Source organism: Lissotriton vulgaris, chromosome 3_1 (assembly GCF_964263255.1).
Source record: "Lissotriton vulgaris chromosome 3_1, aLisVul1.2, whole genome shotgun sequence".
Taxonomy (NCBI): Eukaryota; Metazoa; Chordata; class Amphibia; order Caudata; family Salamandridae; genus Lissotriton; species Lissotriton vulgaris.
The window spans coordinates 908,022,683-908,042,520 of NC_141689.1; the positions used below are offsets into that span (position 1 = coordinate 908,022,683).

General features: G+C 41.0%; 1 protein-coding gene across 4 annotated transcripts in view; it reads left to right on the forward strand.

The window, feature by feature from the left end:
* The window catches only part of ENTREP1 (endosomal transmembrane epsin interactor 1), a 185,163-nt gene that overhangs the window by 125,520 nt on the left and 39,805 nt on the right, over window positions 1–19,838 (forward strand). For 3 of the 4 annotated variants that reach the window (XM_086961243.1, XM_086961244.1, XM_086961247.1), the window contains exon 9: window positions 17,731–17,892. The exons of the other annotated variant lie outside the window; for it this stretch is intronic. In XM_086961243.1, the coding sequence (XP_086817369.1) occupies window positions 17,731–17,892 (162 nt within the window). The remainder of the gene's footprint in view (window positions 1–17,730; window positions 17,893–19,838) is intronic. 4 annotated transcript variants of the gene reach the window in all.

Here is a 19,838-nt window from a genome sequence, read left to right on the forward strand (position 1 = left end):
AGGGGACGCTTCTATGATAGATGGAGCTCCAGGAGGGTATCAGGAAGGTCCAACTGGCAATATTACTTTAGATATGATATATCAAACAATCGTGAGCCATATGGACAAAACTGAACAAGAAAGTCTTAAAATACAAAATTCCTGTCGGAAGCTCCAAAACTCTATTCGTAGGCTAGCAAAATCACAGGCAGACTTCAGGGAAAGATTTACGGAGGTTGAAACCAGGATATCCAATATTGAGGATGAATTGCAAAAACAGAAAGTGGCCACAGAAACATTAAGTGCTAACAAAGAGGACTTATTATGGAAAATGGCCGACTTTGAAAACCGCGCACGGCGCAACAATTTAAGACTCATGCAAATTCCCGAAGGAAAAGAGGGACAAGACTCTCGTAAATTTATTGTGGAACTGTTTCAGAAGGCATTCCCAGACTTGAAAAAATGGGATTGGGAACGAGAGATCGAGCGTGCCCATAGATATCCTTTTAACGTCCAACTTAGATCTGGACAGAATGCTACTAAACCAAGACCTTTTTTAGTAGCATTCAATAGCTTTCGTGCTAGAGAAGACATATATATGCATACACGCCCAAACAGTAAAGGCCAGGGCGAAGGGTTTACTTTTTTCGCAACATCGGATTATAGCAAATACACGATGGATACTCGATGGCAGTTCGACAGTTGGTGAATCAATACCAGACAAAGGGAGCACAAGCTTACGTTATGAGCCCTGCTAAACTCAAAGTGATATATAAGGAGCAGACTCTTTTTTTCACGAATGTTTCAGCAGCAAAGGAATATCTTCAGAATATTAAGGACTCTTAGATCTTAACTTGACTGACTCTGAATTGTCCTAATTGGTAGTATAACCAACAACTGAGATTGCATGTGCTGCCAATCCTTTTGCTCATTTATTTATAGAAGGCACACCTGACTGTTAAACAAATGTACCTGAGACCAAGGAAGTGTCGTTTTTTCTTCTATTTTATTTTGAAAAACAAGGGGTTTATATTTTGTTATTTAGAATATGAACCGTTTTTTTGAAGATTTTTCAAAGCATAATTTTTTTAGACCTTATGTGAAACTGACAAATCATCATATTATAAACACAACAATACTTTTTTTCGATAGGAATCGTTTTTTAGACTTTATAAACAACATATACAACAGGACACTCAATCATACTCCTCACAAACCACACTATTTACATATCTACACACGGTACAAAAAGAGAACATACAAATTGTATCTACAATGTAATCGCTGTGGATTTACAAATGAAGCCTAAAACCTAGTTGTATATTTACAAGAACTATTCAAAAAAATCTCATCCATTTTATAGGTTGTCAAAGACTTGTTAAGTCTACGCGTTTCGAACTCATGTAAATGAATGAGTTCTCATCAGGACCAAGGTCTCTCAGTCACTTTAGAAACCAGAAAAAAGCGAGTGCTGTGGACACCCAACCATATGAATCCTGGGAGTGTGGGCGGATCCGCCCACACTCCCAGGATCCTCTGCGGACCCGGAAGCCTCAGACGACTGGCAACACAGAACGCGGCTTTACTGCCGATTAACTCCTGTGTATCACGGACCATTGTCGGACCCGTAATTGGCTGAGTGAAGACACAACACCAAGCCCTGAGCCCGAGCTCGACCGCCTAAAGTCACTTCATGGCTCCACGGACCATTAATTGATCCCTCACCGGCTGCGCGAAGGTACAGCACCATACCCCGAGCCGGAGCTCGACCGCCTAAAGTCGTCAGAGAGCCTGGCACCACCAGATTCATATGGTTGGGTGTCCACAGCACTCGCTTTTTTCTGGTTTCTAAAGTGACTGAGAGACCTTGGTCCTGATGAGAACTCATTCATTTACATGAGTTCGAAACGCGTAGACTTAACAAGCCTTTGACAACCTATAAAATGGATGAGATTTTTTTGAATAGTTCTTGTAAATATACAACTAGGTTTTAGGCTTCATTTGTAAATCCACAGCGATTACATTGTAGATACAATTTGTATGTTCTCTTTTTGTACCGTGTGTAGATATGTAAATAGTGTGGTTTGTGAGGAGTATGATTGAGTGTCCTGTTGTATATGTTGTTTATAAAGTCTAAAAAACGATTCCTATCGAAAAAAAGTATTGTTGTGTTTATAATATGATGATTTGTCAGTTTCACATAAGGTCTAAAAAAATGATGCTTTGAAAAATCTTCAAAAAAACGGTTCATATTCTAAATAACAAAATATAAACCCCTTGTTTTTCAAAATAAAATAGAAGAAAAAACGACACTTCCTTGGTCTCAGGTACATTTGTTTAACAGTCAGGTGTGCCTTCTATAAATAAATGAGCAAAAGGATTGGCAGCACATGCAATCTCAGTTGTTGGTTATATGCTTGTGGCAAGCAGTGCTGTTGGGAGCCCAAACCCAGTAGTTTTGCTAATTGGTAGTAAGCAGTGGATTTAGCAGTCGATTTAGCTAAGGAACCAGCTAGCTAGTGGATAAGCACTCTGTATGAAATGTAATATAGAATGTTGATATTACATCTTTTTCATTTATTGTAGAGAGGAATAGTTCAATACTTTAGAAATATACAGTATAGTTTATTGGGTCTTGAGACTGGAATCAAGAATAGGAAGACTTAGATATAAGGATATTAATCACTTTTTTTCAAAACATAAAATGAAGGAAAAGAAACCTGTGGGGGTACAGGGGGGGGGGGTGGTTACTCATCTCCATCACCAGGACCAGGAGTCCGAAAGCCTCGGTAATGGGGGGAGGGGGTCAGGGGGTTTCCGGTGGAGGGGGGCACTGGGGTTAAAGGGGGTAAAATTCACGATGGGTTCTAATGACTTTATAGAGAAGACTAAGAAATCAAGCTCAAACAAGAGAGTAATAATTAAGTGTAGGATGGGATACAGGATGGGATGTACTAAAGTGATTACGGGCTATTCAGGAGATGCAGAGGATAGGATAGAAAGTCATTATAATGGGTAGTAATATCAAAATTTGTTCTTTCAATGTCTCAGGCCTCAACAACATAAATAAAAGGAAAAGGATTGCATCTGAAGTTCGTTTTTTGAAACCAGACATTTTGTGCTTGCAGGAGACCCACCTTCCCTGGGAGAAAAGAGGGCTTGCCACCGAGTTAGAATATGTAGTTTTGGTGGCATCTAAACAAACTAGTCTGATAAGAGGGGTAATGATTTTGATAAGACCTAATCTAGGTACACTTGTACGCAGCTTATCTGACAAATGGGGTAGATGGGTGATAGTAACATTAAATTTAGGAGACATAAATATAACGATATGCTCTATATATGGATCTAACTTGGATGAGGGGGAAGTATTCACATATTTAAATTCTGAGTTGGCTAATTGGGATTCTCCCCTAGTGTTATGCTGTGATTTAAATATAAATTTGGAAGGGGGGGATTAGAGGCTGGCCCAGAGGAATATAAGGGGCGTAAACCTCGTGTATTTAAGGCACTATTTAATTTAGTTAAAGATCACGCGTTGGTTGATATTTGGAGCAAAAATTTCCCAGCATTACCCGGGTATACTTATTATTCTTCACCACATAGAAAGTATGTCCGTTTGGATTACTTCTTTGCTTCAACCAGTATTCAATCATACATTAAGATCCAACTATATCCCAGAGTAACTTCGGACCACTCCCCATTAATGATTAAGATTACTAAAATCGGTGAAAAGCGACAAAATAGAAGCTTCTCGTTTGATAGGAAATTGTGCTTGGATGCACAATACAGAGAACATATGGGTAAATGGATAATAGAGTTTCTACAGAATAATATGGGTTCCACTAATATTGAAATAATATGGGATACATGGAAAGCTTGTTTTAGAGGGGAGGCAGTGAGTTATGGACTTTATAATCAAAATTTGCAACAGGGGAAGATGCGGGAATTGTATGATCAACTATGTAAAGCAGAAGAAAATTTGATAAAAGAAATAAAGAAGAGAGACAATATGACCAAAATTCAGGAGTATGAGGGGATAATCGCAAAATGTCGTGCCAATATTACAGGAGTCTGGAGTGAGGATATAGCTAAGAAATATCTAGTCTACAGAAGATACATCCATGAGTACGGAGAGTCTATCGGAAGGGCATTAGCATTAAAACTAAAAATGAAGGACTCTGCCCGTCAAATTAACAAAATGCAAGATAAAAATGGGGTAATGAATGAAGATCCAGAGAAAATATTGGAAATACTATATCAATTCTATACTGGATTATATACAAGCCAACCTAATCTTTCCCCTGAAGCTTTTTTGCAAGAGGTAATATTCAATAAATTAACTAATTTTGAGAAAGAATTATTAGATCAACCCTTCTCAATGGAAGAATTGGAAAGAGCAGTAAAAAATATCCCGAATGGAAAAGCAGCTGGTCCCAATTATATCCCAGGGGAAGTGTATAAATGTTTTTTTGAACCTTTAAAATGTTTTATGTTAGAGACATTCAGAATGGCACAATCTGGGAGGGCTCCACAGTCCTGGGATGATGCCTCAATTTTAATATTTCCTAAAAAAGGGAAACCAACGGAACAACCGGCCTCATATCGACCCATATCTTTGTTAAATTGCGATAGCAAAATCTATTCAAAGATGCTTGCAAATCGAATATCTAAAGTAATAACACCATTAGTGTCACTGAGCCAGCATGGGTTTATCCCAAACAGAGGGACTATATCACATATTAACAAAGTGATCACTTTGATAGATATTGCAGAAATTGAGAAAAGAGACTTGGCGTTGATATTACTCGACGCTGAGAAAGCGTTTGATCGCGTAGAGTGGGCATATTTGTGGGAAGTAATGCAAAGAATAGGATTTGGCAAACATTTTTTAAAGGCTATTAAAACACTGTATCGATCACCCAATGCGAGAGTTATAGCTATAGGTAGAAAATCGGAGAAGATAATTATTACAAGAGGTACTCGCCAAGGGTGCCCCTGCTCCCCTCTTCTTTTTGCGTTATTTATCAACCCATTTTTACAAAAACTTTCACAATCACCATACATTAAACCATTCATAGCTTCATCTAAACCCCATTCAGTATTCGCATATGCGGATGACATCGCCATCACTACCACAGACCCAAGACAGGCTATGATAGAGATTGAACGCCTAGCTATCGACTTTGGAAACAGTTCTGGTTACAAATTAAATGCTGCGAAAAAGCAGGTGCTCTGCTCAGATTCTGTACAGTTTAATGATCACAGGGTCACTCATGAAGTGATATATTTAGGTATTATAATTAAATCTCATACACAAGAGATAGTAGAGGCTAATTGGGATAAAAATATGCTACAAATCGAACAATCTTTAGATAGGTGGGGGAGACTCCAACTGTCTATAATAGGGAGAGGCAACATCATTAAGATGAATATATTAGCTAAAGTTCTATATATATATCGCAGTATCCCCTTAGAGATACCCTTAAATTGTATCTACAAACTGCAAAGTATATGTACAAAATTTTTTGGGGCACCCGGTAAAACAAGGCGAGCAATAAAATGGCTGCCCCTTCCTATAGAGAGAGGAGGGCATGGGATTCCGGATTTTCTGTTTTATTATTCTGTTTGTTTTTTACAAAGAATGAGAATATTGTTGACGGGAGAACAAATGGAGGATCCGGCAGAATCCCCATTGATATTTTATTTATTACTAGGGGAACATGCGAAGGGATGCTTGTTAAAAGAACTGGAGGGGAATTACTATAAACACACCCGATTTAAGGTGCTAGAATCAGTATATAGAGTTTGGAGAAGGGTTGTAAGGATAATGAAGTTGGAAAGAATTGGTTTCACACTCCCTTTTCTGCGGGAAAAATACTACCATCAATATTTTGGGACAATGTAACAAAGGAATGGGGCAGAAAAGGTATGAGTAAAATCGGAGACCTATATGACACTGAAGGAATATTCAAGTCTTTCTCTAACATTTGTACCAAATTTAATATATCTCAGTCATCTTTCTTTAAATATCTTCAAATTAGAGATTTTTGTTTAAAGAAATTAAACAGACCTAAACCTAATGGGATAATAGAGGCTATCCAATCAAAAAGAAAGATAGGCATGTTATATTGATTGCTGATGGATTACAAGCTAGACGATCTGAATAAATATAATCTATATTGGCAGAATCAATTAGAGGAAACTGATTTGAATATTGTGGATTATATAATGATGGCCAAGGATGTATGTTTGTCAGCTAATTTGAAAGTACAGGTTTATAAGACAATATTCAGACTATATTATACTCCTAAACGTATGGCAACATGGGGGCCTATGTATGATGGAAAATGTTTTCGATGTGGCGGGGAAGATGCTGACACTGTTCATGTTTTTTATAAATGTTTGAAATTATCGTCTTTCATATCAAGTATAGAGGAATTTATATCCTTGGTCATCCACCACCCGATTAAAATATCTCCAGCACTTATGTTAGTAGGGGAGGGCAAATCGTGAATGAAAATGAAGATTTATGTAAATATAAAAACTTTCTATTTATGGCTATGACTATAGCCCGATTATGTATAGCTACAGAATGGCTACAACCAGAAGCACCGACGTTTGAATTCTGGAGAAGGAAAATGTTTAATATATATGAATTAGAATGGAATCTGTATGCCTTGAAGGGTATTAGGAAAAAACGATTAGGTATATCGACTTGGGGAATACTCAAAGAATAGTTAGATGAATAATTGTGGGGTTTTTTCGGTTATTTTTTTATTTATTTATTTTTTTCTTTCTCTTATTTCTTTTATTTTTTCTATTGTATAGGGAACCCATCCTTCCCACCTACCTGTCATAATCAAGTGGTATTGTAAAAGTAGATATTGATTGCTTAATGTCATGTAAAATGGTGAACGAACCACTTGTAATGTCAATTGACCCAACAATGGTAATAAAATACATTTTAAAAAAAAGGTATCAAACATTGTAGGAAGCATGCTCCTTATGTGATATATCAATAATCTGATATAGCATGTAATGAGTCTAGGGGTTCCCTTATAAGTGTACATGGGCTTGCTCTAGCAATCCCAAGGTGCTCTATTAGGGGTAGTGTGGTCGAGCTGCCTTAGGCTTAACCGAGAGGAGCGCAAGACAGCTGTAAATACACACAATGATCAATAAATGACACACACAACTCAAGAAGGAGATCCACACTAATTTATAAAAATAGCACATATATATTTAGGCATCAGAGAGAAATCATTCAGGTAAGTATGTTCTTAAATATAAATTCTTTCCAGTTGAAAAAGTGCAATTTTTGAGTTCTGCAATGTTATTCTATGGAAGGAAGAACATGTTCTGCAAACAGGTATAGTACAGCGACTTACAGGACCAATCTCCAGGAGTTAAGGTGAGTGGGGGGGGCAAGGTCCAAGGCAGTACCAACAGTACACCAGCAGCAGCATGAGGGTGGCCGGGTTTAGGATGCAGAACAGCGTAGGGAGCCCAATTTTATTCAATAGAGATCAGTCTCCGTGAAAAGAGGTTGCAGGCTCTGGCTAGGATGCCAGTCGGGTTGAACTAACAGGCGTGCTCAGGCCTCAAGATGCCCGGGGATGTAGGGACATCTTTGGTTGTCTTCTCTGCGGCTCGGAAGCGACTGGTGCAGAGGGGTCCTTAGGCATCTGGTTTTTCCTTACCAGAGTTATTGCAGTAGTGTGGGATTCTGTGCAGAGGCTGCAGGCGACGTTGGAGGTTCAACGAGGGGTGAAACCACAATGGACTTGGGATCCAGAGGGCTGGTGAGGCCTTGATGACACGGCTGGCCAATTTCGACTTGGGCTTGGTGCAACTCATGCAGTGGGCGCTTCAGGTGTCGGGTTTTGGCAGTTCCGGAGGCCTCAGAGTCCTTTCTTTTGGAGTTGCTGTGAGATGCAAGGAACTGTTCCGCTGTCCCACAGGAAGTCTTGGTTCTTTATCAAAGGCAGGCAGTCCTCCCGAATGTCTGTTGTCAACAGCTGCAGGACCAGTCGACTTTGTCGCCGTTTTTGGTGATGGATGCAGACAGGCCGGCGGGCTGGTACCAGGTCAGCTGCTTCTTCTCTCCTCTCTGCTTTTGCAGCTCTTCGGTGTCCTCTCTCTTCTTAAGTCATCAGGATCTCCTTCTCTGGTGCCAGGGACTTCCCATAATACTGAATTTAGGGCCTTAGGGGAGTTTCAGTTACTAGCTAATGGTCTACTGACCTTTGGGATCACTACGCCCCCTATAATCCTGTCCCAGAGTTCCTAAGTAAGCCATCCCAAAGACGGCTTTCCTCTTAGAAATCGTGTTCACTCCGTGTAGCCCACCTTATGGGTGGTAGTAGCCTGGAGGTTTCACACCTATCTGACTAGCTAATTTTCCCGTCTTTCCAGGTGCCAAGAGGGTCCTGGACAAAGTGTGGTGGCTTCCTCTCCTGTGAGGGGAGCCAGACTTGCATTTCAAAGCCGGCAACTCTTTGAAGCTTGCTAGCCTGTGATAGCTAATCAGCAGGTCATCCTGTGGGAGGGGGTGTTACACCCTCTTCCCAGACAGGCTTTTGTTCTTGGGCTCCTAAGAGCATAGGTTCTCACCCTAGGAGGTTAGAACAGTGTCTCGGGTAGCAGGCTGGCAGAAACCAGTCAGGGAGCACACCAGAGGCTGGTAGGTGTTCAGGGAGCACCTCCAAGGTGCCCTCTGGGTGCATGCATTATTAAAATTATCAGTGAAATCAGTGTGGGGTTATCAATATGAGATGTGTGAAACCAAACATCCCTATTTTCAGTGAAGCCATCATGTAGCTGGGAAATTCGTTTTCACCAGTGTCCAGCACATGTTTTAAAATGGCTTCCTGTCCACATGCACAGGAAGTAATAGGACTGACCAGCACAATGGTTTATCTGCTCATGCAGGAATGCATGTATTATTCAGTACCCTGCCTTAGGGCTGTCAGGCCTGATGTAGGGGGTGACTTACAAATATTACAAGCAATGTTAGGTGACATAGCACAAAACACCCAGCCTGCAATGGCAGCCTTGCATGTGCTGGATGAGGGGTCCCTTAGGATGGCACAATTTGTGCTGCTGTCCTTAGGGACCCTCTTTGGTGCCTCAAGCCCTAGGTACCAGGGGTACCATTTATTAGGGACTAGGTGATAAAGTTGTTGCCAACATTGGCGCCTCGAAAAAGTGTAATCTTTTGAGAACTAAAAGTATTTCTATCTCAAAACATACTTATATGATTGTATTGATTCTGGTAGCTAAATATATATATAAAGATACATGTTATTTTTTATCAATTAGTGGATCTCCTTATTGAGTCATGTGTATAATTTATTGACTGTGTCTGTATTTGCAGATGTCTAACACCCCTCTCTGATAAGCCTAAGGCTGCTCCACCACATTACCCCCTAACAGAGCACCTTGGGTTTGCTACAGCAAGCCCCTGTCCACTTATAAGGGAATACCTGGACTCTTTGCACGGTATACCTCTTTTTGGTATACCATATAAAGAGCCAGCTTTCTACACAAGGCAGGAAAGTCCCTCGTCAGAGTAGAGCAGAAGGTGTTATGCTGACACTTTCCTGGTGCTCCACACTTTCCCAGTGCTCCAAGAGGAGGGCAGCTAGCCTCTCTGCTTCATGGGCAGTGATATGTGGGAGAGCTGCCAGTATTTGGGCCTGTATAAATCCCACCAGGTGATGAGGTGTGAAACTTCCTCTCTCCTGCCTATGATCTATGATCATCTGCCCAAGGCAGGAGCGTAACCCCACATCTCGTCTTTCCCGCTTACACTTTCTTCATTTTCAGCCCAGCGAAAACAGCCAAGAAAATCACCTGCTGCAAGAGTAGTATTCTTGAAGGTAATGCAAGGATGCACACTCTACCATGTTCTCGGGCAGCCGGATTCCTTTGCGTCTTGGTACTTGCCCTTTCCAATATGGGTTCAGAAGAAAAGAGGCAAGATGCCATAATTCGAAGTGACTGACACTGCAATTACAGCTGTCTTGCTGGCTGTGAATTCCACTACCCACAAAGCAATGGCTGAAGTGAGCTGAGTCCTTGCCCCACTGTACGTGTGCTGTACTTTCAGATGATCCAAAATGTGAGTGACCCCTCCAGCAAGGACAAACCCAAGAGTGTTAAACCCAGAGCCACTCAATGTATTCTATTTGTTTTCATTAGAAGAGATTGCTAAAACTGTCTACCCAGACCTAAAAGGAAACATCTACTTGTTAAAGGCAAGAAGGTCACTACACTGCTGTGGGTGGCAACCCTAGTAAAATGTAAAGTTTTCTTTATTCTTCGCAAAGCACTTCAGGAGAATCAGTGTGTCTACCTTTCCAAGAAGCTCATAAGATGTTAGCCTACAAGGACCCCTTACCACCTCAGAAGGCCAATTTAATTCATTTCACGGTTTAAAAATGCACAACCCGAAGAGGCAGACTGGTTTATATTTGAAAATGCCCTTCCAGAAGAAATGTGAAGCGAGACCAAGTGCCTCATATTCAATTTACATATTCCGATGTATGTTGTGCTGCACACAGTGTACAACACATATTAACACCTTGGCTGCGGCTGGAATTCCGTGCCGGTGCTGGACATTCCAATTGCGGGCATGGTCATGACGGCTCCCAGCCATCATCAGTACACGCCCACCGTGACTCATTACGACTGGGAGTCGTCATCAGCACCGAAGGTGTTAAAGATAACTACTAAAATCCACTCCACAAAGTAAATACACAGAACATATTTGTGTTCTGAGTGCCTGTACCTCCTGTAACTGCAAAATGGACATGCATTGAGTGGACAGTCTAAACCTGCACCTAAGTGAATGATAATGATGTAAACAAAATGGAATATTCTGATTGGTTGAGCCGCTACAAATCGGAATGTTTGAAGAACTATTTCAGCATTTCTGAATGGCTGCCTTCCAAGCAATCACAATTTTCATTGTGCTGAAAGGATTCTAATAGGTTACATAGAAGCTAATCAGAATGGCGTTCACATTCCAATCACAGATTGCCCATCACTTAACAAGCAACTCTGTAATCTTACACTGATCCACAGAGCACTAAGAAAGAGCAGTAGTCAGGCCTGCATATTTTTTTCAATCTGTGGCAATCAAAGTTGATGTGAAAAGATGAATATTTCAAATGGTCCACTTTCCCATTCTATGGATCAAAAATATGATTTACCCACTTAGTGCTAATACTAGTGCCATGCAGAACTCCACAAATAATTAATACAGCCTGAATGCAGCTCATTAACTTGCTCGTTCTTCTCACTTGCAAAATGACTGCTTTTAATGATATAAGGGAAATACAGACTGCTTGTAGTAATATGAGCACACTAGCAGCATGTTTAGGTTAATGGAGGGGACCTGTGCCTTGATGAATGTGTGACTACAGGAGGGGGTCCCTCCCCAGGTGGGATTTCTAGTTTTGAATCCAATAGCAATAGAACTTCAGTTGGACGGGCAGGTTAGACCTATTCTTACCAGTATGTATGAATGAATTGTTGAAGGCAAAAAGACATATAGAGTAGGGGTATCTTTAACTTCCCTGATGAAGGCCCTAGGCTCTCTTATGATAGATCTTATCAAGGTCAAAACATGTTGGCATAAGAGAGAGGATGTTCGAGAGAGATTTTCACAGCAACATCCTCTGATGTTTTTAATTCAGCTCTGTGTACCCCAAAATAAAGAAATAACCTGGGGTTTATACATAGGTTGTTTCACGTAAGATTCTCAACCCCTTATTTGACCAGAAGAATATTTATTCTAAATTCTCTCCAAACAAGGTTGAGACCACTGTGTTGGTATCATCTTAACACGTTGGGAAGGACTGGCCTATGATGAAACATGCCAGAAAGGGTTGGTGAGGGCTTTCCCTCCAAATTCTTTTTGATTCCTGTTTGTTTCTTCAGATACGAATCTTCTATTCCAAGAAGTATGCAGGAATAGTTACTGTGCTGTATGTTAGTGTGGTTTTGTTAGTCATCAGTACATGCCTGAAATCTGCGCTGGACACACAAGCACTGCCAGTAATCCGCTCTGCATGGCCACCAGCTTGCGCAGACATGCTTTGCTGAGACTCACAGAATTTAAACAGTCCAGTCAGCCATAAATAACATGCCCTTCACAGTGTACAGTCTGTTTGGAGAGGCAGTAGATGAAGCTCTTCAACTCATGAAAAAAGATAATAACCGCCAAAGCCATCGGAGGCCACACTACAGTATAATGAAACATTCTGAGGAGGCATGGCCCAGAGAAAAACAGCCTCAATAGGCGCCATGCGACCACAAATGACTCTCACAACCCTCAACCACCAATGGAGTGACACAGTAAAGTATACAAAAAAAGTGATGGATGAAATGCTTGAATCAGTCTCAGCCTCTGGTTATTATGCTGGGCCACATCCCAATCCATCGTTATACTGCACACCATTTCACCTCAGTTTGGACCCAGTTATATGCAAATCATTCTTAACCCTGCTCCATTCGGAACACTCCAGCCCAAACTACCAAGCCAGGTCCTCCCTGAACCAGAAAACAAGCAACCCAGGACTGGTTGCTCCCTAGTTGGGTGCACATCAGCCTAGTACAGCTTTTGTTCCAGGGACACAATGAGTACGGGACCCACGTCTGAGCATACCCATGCCATTTAGGACGATACATGAATTACACAAAAGGAGATGGGAGGCTGCTTTCAATAAGTCTAACCACTGGCAATAGCTTGGGGTAGCATTCCAACCCATTGTTCTTTTGCTCACCATGCCACCTCTGTTTAGACCCAGCCATATGCAAATCAGTCTTCATCCTGCTCCTCATGGGAACAGTCCAGCCCGAACTGCCAAGCCAGGTCCTCCCTGAAACGGAACACAAGCAACCCAGGACCAGTTTCACCCCAGTTATGGCTTATCAGCGGGATACAACTTGGTTCCAGTAACACAGTGTGGACGCGACCCACGTCAAAAAGTAGACGAACAATGATGACCACATATAGAGCTAGTACTCAGAACCAAATACTCAAAGGTGTCTATGTAAACTATTTTATGGTACCATAACCAAATGTTAATATCAATACTGGACCTGAGGTCACTAAACATGTTCATAAAGACGCTAAACTTCAATATGACAGTGCTGCAGAAGTCATCTGTCTGATAGGGGAAGGAGACTGCATGGCAACCATAGTCCTCAAGGATGCTTACCTACACATGCTAGTAAACACATTACATTAAACAATCCTCAGGTTTGTATTGAACAATACCAAATCAAAGTACTACCATTCGGGATAAAGTCAACTCCACAAGTGTTCGCAAAATGTTAAGCTGGGACGCAGCACACCTCAGACAAAAGGAATACATGTCTACCGATACTTGGATGACTGGCGGTGAAAGGGAAGACAAGCAACCAGTGCAGAAAGAATATCAGCAAGGTTATACAGACCCTACATACACTAGGATTCTCCATCAATTACAAAAAATCATACAAAAAATCATCACAGAAACCAAACATGAAGAAGATGTTCCTGGGGCCGATCTTGGATTGACCGACCACGAAAGCGACACCAGTCGAGACAAAAGAGTCAAAGCAATCACAGTGTAGAGACACCTCTAAGAAAAAGGGGCTATGTCTGACAATGAAAACAGTGGGGAAAATAATGGGCACAATAGGCCTCCTGCATTCCCCTAGTGCCACACGCAAGACTGCACATGAGACCAATACAGAAATGGACCCAACAACAATGGCCATAATCAACCAGACAAGGTTCAGAAAGAAATGCAACGATGGGACCTCCAAAGTCTGAGCGTGGGAAAACCATTCAAAAGACCAATTCCTCAGTGACCATCACAATTGACATCTCACACATAAGATGGGGAGCTCACATGGGCAAGCTAAACATCTGAAGCCTCTGGAACCATGAGGAAACAGTGCAACACATGCATGTGGTGCAATTGAAGACAGTATTCCCAGCACTGAAGGCTTTTAGGAAACATGTAACAGGAAGGGCAGTTCTAATTCAGTCAACACAACAACATTGTACTACCTGAACAAGCAAGGGGGAGCAAGGTCCTACCCACTATCAACTTTGGCTCTGTAGATGGGCAGTAAAAGACAGAGTATCACTAATAGCAGTATACCTGCCAAGAAAACTAAATTCAGAAGCAGACAGTCTATGCAGAAAAGCAAGCACCACACACAAATGGAAGCTAAAGCAAAAAATGCTGATGCAGATCTTCTAAATATGGGGGATTCCACAAGTAAACCTATTCACAATGTACAAGAACGTGAAATGACAAAGTTTTGCATCCAGGTTCTACCATCCAGAGTCACTGAGGAATGCCCTGTTGATAAAATGGTCAGAGGGACTGGCTTATGCCTTTCCACCAATTCCAATGATACTGAAGGTGATTCAGAAGTGCAGACAGGGAAGGTCAATGTAATCCTGATATCCCCACGATGGGCTTGACAGCCATGATACTCAGTCCTCATGGAGATATCCCAAGGACAGTAAATTGCACTCCTGGCACACCAAGACCTGCCAGCAACACAAGGGGGGTAGATATGGCACCCAGAACAAAACACAATTGGGGCTCATTTTTGAAAGAGTCATGCAGTTCAGCACAGCAAGTCACCTTGCTGCGCTGCACTACATGACAAGGAAAGGGCAGGAATGCCCCGTATCTAAGGCAATATGGCGCATTCCTGCTTTTTCTCCTGTGCTGGTGACATTTTGGCTGCCTAGCTCTAACGCAGTCACCCTTGCACCATGGTGCCTGTGGTGCATGCAGGGTTGTTTTTGTGCAGGAAGGAGCAGCTTTACTCCTAATTTATTGATCAACTCAGGGCCCTGAGTTGCTCAATAAATGAGGAGTAAAGTCGCCCCTTCCTGCACAGAAAAGTCGCTTTGCGTAGCTTTATAAATCTAACTTAAGGTTTGTGTCATGCATGTACCACATTGTGTGGTGCAAACACAATGCAAGCCTCTTAAAACAGGTCCCCAAGTCTAGAAGCATGGTTTCTGAGGATGCAGAGTTTTGCCACCTCAAGTTGGCAAGAGCAATGGAGATTCTAATGGAAGCAAGGTGACCAACAACAAGAAAATGCTACAGCAAGAAGTGGCAGAGATTTCAACAACAGTGCAACATACCAGGGAAACACAGAGCCTAGACACATGATGCCACATTCATTAGATACATGACAAACCTACTGTTCAAGCATCTCTCCTATACCTCTATCAAGGTTCACCTAGCAGCCATTGTAGCATACACAAGAGGCATACCAGGGACACGTTTTTTCACCACACCAAGAAGCACAGCCATGCCTAAATGGAACCTGACTTTAGTACTCATGCAACTAACGGCAGCACCCTCGACGCCAATGCAAAACGCACAACTCGTATTCCTAAATCTCATGACTGTATTCTTCATTGCTATCACCTCACTGATGAGGGTCAGTGAAATACAGTTGTTCACCACCCACAAACCATGTCTGCGGATACATAGAGACAAAGTAGTAATGAGGACAAATGCAATGTTCATACCTAAAATGGTGTCGGAGTTTCACGTTAACCAAGCCATCCATTTACTAACTTTTTTCAGCAGCCTAAAACACAAGCAGACTGATCATTGCACACACTAAAAATCAGAAGGGCAATTATCTACTACTTGGAAAGAACAAAATCCATCAGAAAAGGAAAACAGGGCCAGATGTAGGTGGCCAAATACCGGTCGGCAACGGCCGATTTTGGCCGTTACTGACCGGTATTTGGAGTTTCAGATGTAGGGGGCCTAAACATTACCGATTCCGTAAATTTACCGAATCAGTAAATTACAGAATCAATACATTTACAGAATCGGTAATATGTAGGTGGCACTGAAAACAGTGCCACAGGCCCTTAAGAATTCGTTATTTACCATCAAGTACTATTTGATTGTAAACAACTAATTCCTGTGTACATGCACATCTGTGCATGTACACCTGTGCCATGTGACACACATACATGCCCTAAGCCTGAATCAGGGGTGCAACAGGGTGTCAAAGTGACACCTTGTCCCCCTTGTCAATTCGGTAATTTTACCGAATCGGTATTTACTGATTCGGTAATTGCCATTGGTTCCTATGGGCCTCAAGGCCCATAGGAATCAAAGGCAATTACCGAATCGGTAAATACCGATTCGGTAATTACCGAATGTTACCGATTCGGTAATTAATACGATAAAAATACCTACATAGCATTTACCGATTTGTAAATACCGAATCGGTAAAATTCGGTATTTACGAATCGGTAAATACTAATTACCTACATCGGGCCCACAGTTCTTTGTGTCCTTCGCAGACACAAGAAAGGGATCTCTAGTCACTAAAGGAACTATTGTGAGATGGGTAGTGCAAACAATTCAATATTGTCACAAGGCAGGGGGAACAACACTCAAAATAAAAGCAGGCACTTTTGACAAGAAAAATTGAGCCACCCTCGCCTTTCTAGGCAGCGTAGCACTAGAAGACATTTGCACAGCTTCTACAGGGTCATCTGTACATACCTTCACAAAGCATTGCTGCTTGGACATTCGGATCGATAGGTAGGCAAAAGTGGGACAAAGAATACTGAAACATTTGTTAGTAATCACACATTCTAAAGGACTCAGCCTACTCACAGGAGGAAATATCACTTTGTAATCAATGCACAGCATGTGAATCCAGACAAGATTCACGCTGCAAAACGAAATGGTTACTTGCTAGTAGAAGTAGTTTTTCATCTTGAAGAATTTGCTAGATTCACATGCGACCCACCCACTTCCAACAAAAGAGATCTATTTACAAACTCAAAACCTGAGAAGACTGACTAGTATAAAGGAAAACAAAAAAAGAACCTGAAGATGGTGATTGCGTTGAGAGATTTCGGGGGCATACGTTTAATGTCACATAAGGAGGGGATAAACCCAACTAATCAACAACACCCACGAAAGAAAATAAAAGCGCAATGATGATTCCAGACCCAACCACTAGAAGGCGGTATAATGCACAGCATGTGGATCCAGAAAATCTTCAAGCTGCAAAACTACTTCTACCATTAAGTAACCATTTCATTACCATCTCCTTCTGATGTGGCCTTATTCAGATTTTGTTTGTTCACTAAAGAAGAATATGTTCTGAAAAAATGTCCTGTAGAGGGCTTTAAAAGCTAAAACCGCTGGCTGTCAGGTATACAATTCAGTTGCTACCTACTAGCCTTTTTTCACCAATGCTCCTAATTTGTAACCATTTTTCTTATTCAGTGAGTAATCTGAAACAATCTTAAAATGTCCCAATTCAAACTTGATTCTGCAGTGTGTCTTGAACCCTGTTAGCAATCATATCTAATATCTTCTTAGCATCTGCATAGTGAATATACTTGTTACCTTTTAGAATCATTTAATCTTTGGCAATCAGTTTCGTCTGATAAACAATTTAAACCTTGTTATTCTAGATGTTTGTACTCCGAAAAGAGTATGTGCAAATTAAACAGATAGTTCACAGAGGAAGCAGAGACATTATTAAAAGAGTTAACAGTTGAAACTTCCCTAATAAAAGGTATTCTGGTTTATGAATTAAAATCTAGGTAATTCAAACGGAAAGTCAATGGGAAAGTAGGGTGAATGGGAAAGAGGTGGCAATAACACAGCAATATACAACATATGATATCCCAGTGTATTGGGCTTTAAAAATGATTTATCTTCCCTTTAGACGAAGAGGTACCATCCACATCAGGCCTGTCTTCAACTGAAATGGAACCTGTCCCTATGCCAAATCCCATGCCAGTTTCAGTGCCGAAAACCACAGAAAATTGCATGCGCAATTTTAAAAGATCAAACAGCGACCCCGGTTTACATGATGTGCTAGTAAGAGGTAATACAAATATATGTTATTTATAATGACACTTAGTAATATTTTATAATAATGAATACATAAAAAAATAAGATGATATAAAATATATAATAAAAACATGTTATAAATAAAATATAAAATTTAATTTAGTGGTGCCACTGTGTTGCCATTTTGTAATACTCTGCATCTAATCTTGTTTAAGTCAAAATCTTAAGCAAATATACGTAAATCAAGGTTGTGTATCTGTGATTTGAAATGCCGTAACATATGTTTGTGTTTTGAGCGGTGTCTACCACGAGTCACCCTATTGTAGATTTAGGAGCACAAAACTATTCTTGTTCCACTGACTACCTCAATGAATTACTGTTATTTTGTTAATGTGTTTATTTATGTGAAGTGAAAATGAAGTGATTCTGGACAGAACTGCTACCCATGATTATGTACTCATCCTCGCTGCCACCCACTAACAAATGTTTTCACCTCACGGTTCACCTTATATGTGTTGCATACCATGGCCTAAGATCAGAAAGTTTGAGTTTCATGAACGATCATGCTTTAAGTCACAAAACTCAAGCGCACAATAATGATCCACTTTCACCAAATTGTATTGTATTGTACTATATTGTAATTGCATTTATATAGTGCTTATACCCCTAATGAGGTGTTGAAGTGTTTTTTCAGCGAGTGGCACGATATTCCGGGACCCATAAAGGATTAGCGTTGAATTAGTATAGTGAAATATGAAAGTAGTTTAAGGGGTGGATAGGTTAGTTAGCCTCTTAAGCACTGCTGACGGCCAACGGTCGTCACGAGCGCTACCTCCCCAGTGCTGCGCACGACCATTGGACGTCCATTCAGCACTAGTTCCAATGGACAGCGCAGCACTGGGGAGGGATATTTGCGAAGCAGCTAAGGTGTTAAATATTTGGATTCGGAAGAATAGCAGAAGGATAGAAGAGGAAAAAAGGTTTGTATTTCTATAGCACTTGTTACCCCTGATGGGGTTTTGAAGCTCTTTTCTGGCGAGTAGAGTAGCATGCTACTCCGGAACCCGTAAAGAATTAGTGGTGAATTAGTATGGTGAAATAGGAAAGTAATTTGAGTGGTGGATATTAGTCAGTTATTTGGAGTGAGAAGGATAGCAGAGGTATGGAAGGGAAAGAAAGGTTTGCATTCATATCACCTTTTACCTTTGATGGGTGTTGAAACGATTTTCTGGTTAGTAGCACGCTACCCATAAAGGGTTAGTGTTGATAATTAGTATAGTGAGATATGAAGTAATTTGAGTGGTGGATATGTTATTCAGTTATTTGGATAAAGAAGAGTAGGCGGTGGGATAGAAGAGGGAAAGGGGTTTGTATTTATTTAGCTCTCTCTACCCCTGATGAGGGGTTTGAAGCGCTTTTTTGGCGAGTAGCACGCTACTCTGGAACCCATAAGGATTAGTGTTAAATTAGTATAGTGAAATATGAAAGTAATTTGAGTGGTGGATATGTTAGTCAGTTATTTGGATTGAGAAGGGTTAGGAAGGGGTAGAAAAGGGAAAGAGGTTTGCATTTTTATAGTGCTTGTCACCCTGATGGGGTGTTGAAGCACTTTATTGGCGAGTAACACGCTATTCTGGAACCCATAAAGGATTACAGGTGAATTAGTATAGTGGAATATGAAATTTCAGAAGTGAACATGTTAGTCTGTTATTTTAATTGAAAAGGATGGTGGAGGGATAGACAACTGAAGGATTAAGATATTTATTTATTTATTTTTAGATTATTTTTTCGGGGGAGGTCATAGCAGTAGGAGGATGGTTTTGGATGAGTAAAAAGGGGTTGTGGAGGGGAAGAGTCAGATGGAAGAGTTTAGAAAGATTTGTTTTGGGGGATCAGTATAGTAAAAGGTGTCAGATGATGAAGGGCGGGGTAGAGTAGGGGAGAGTCTAGAAAGGGGTATTTTGGGGATCATAGTAGTGG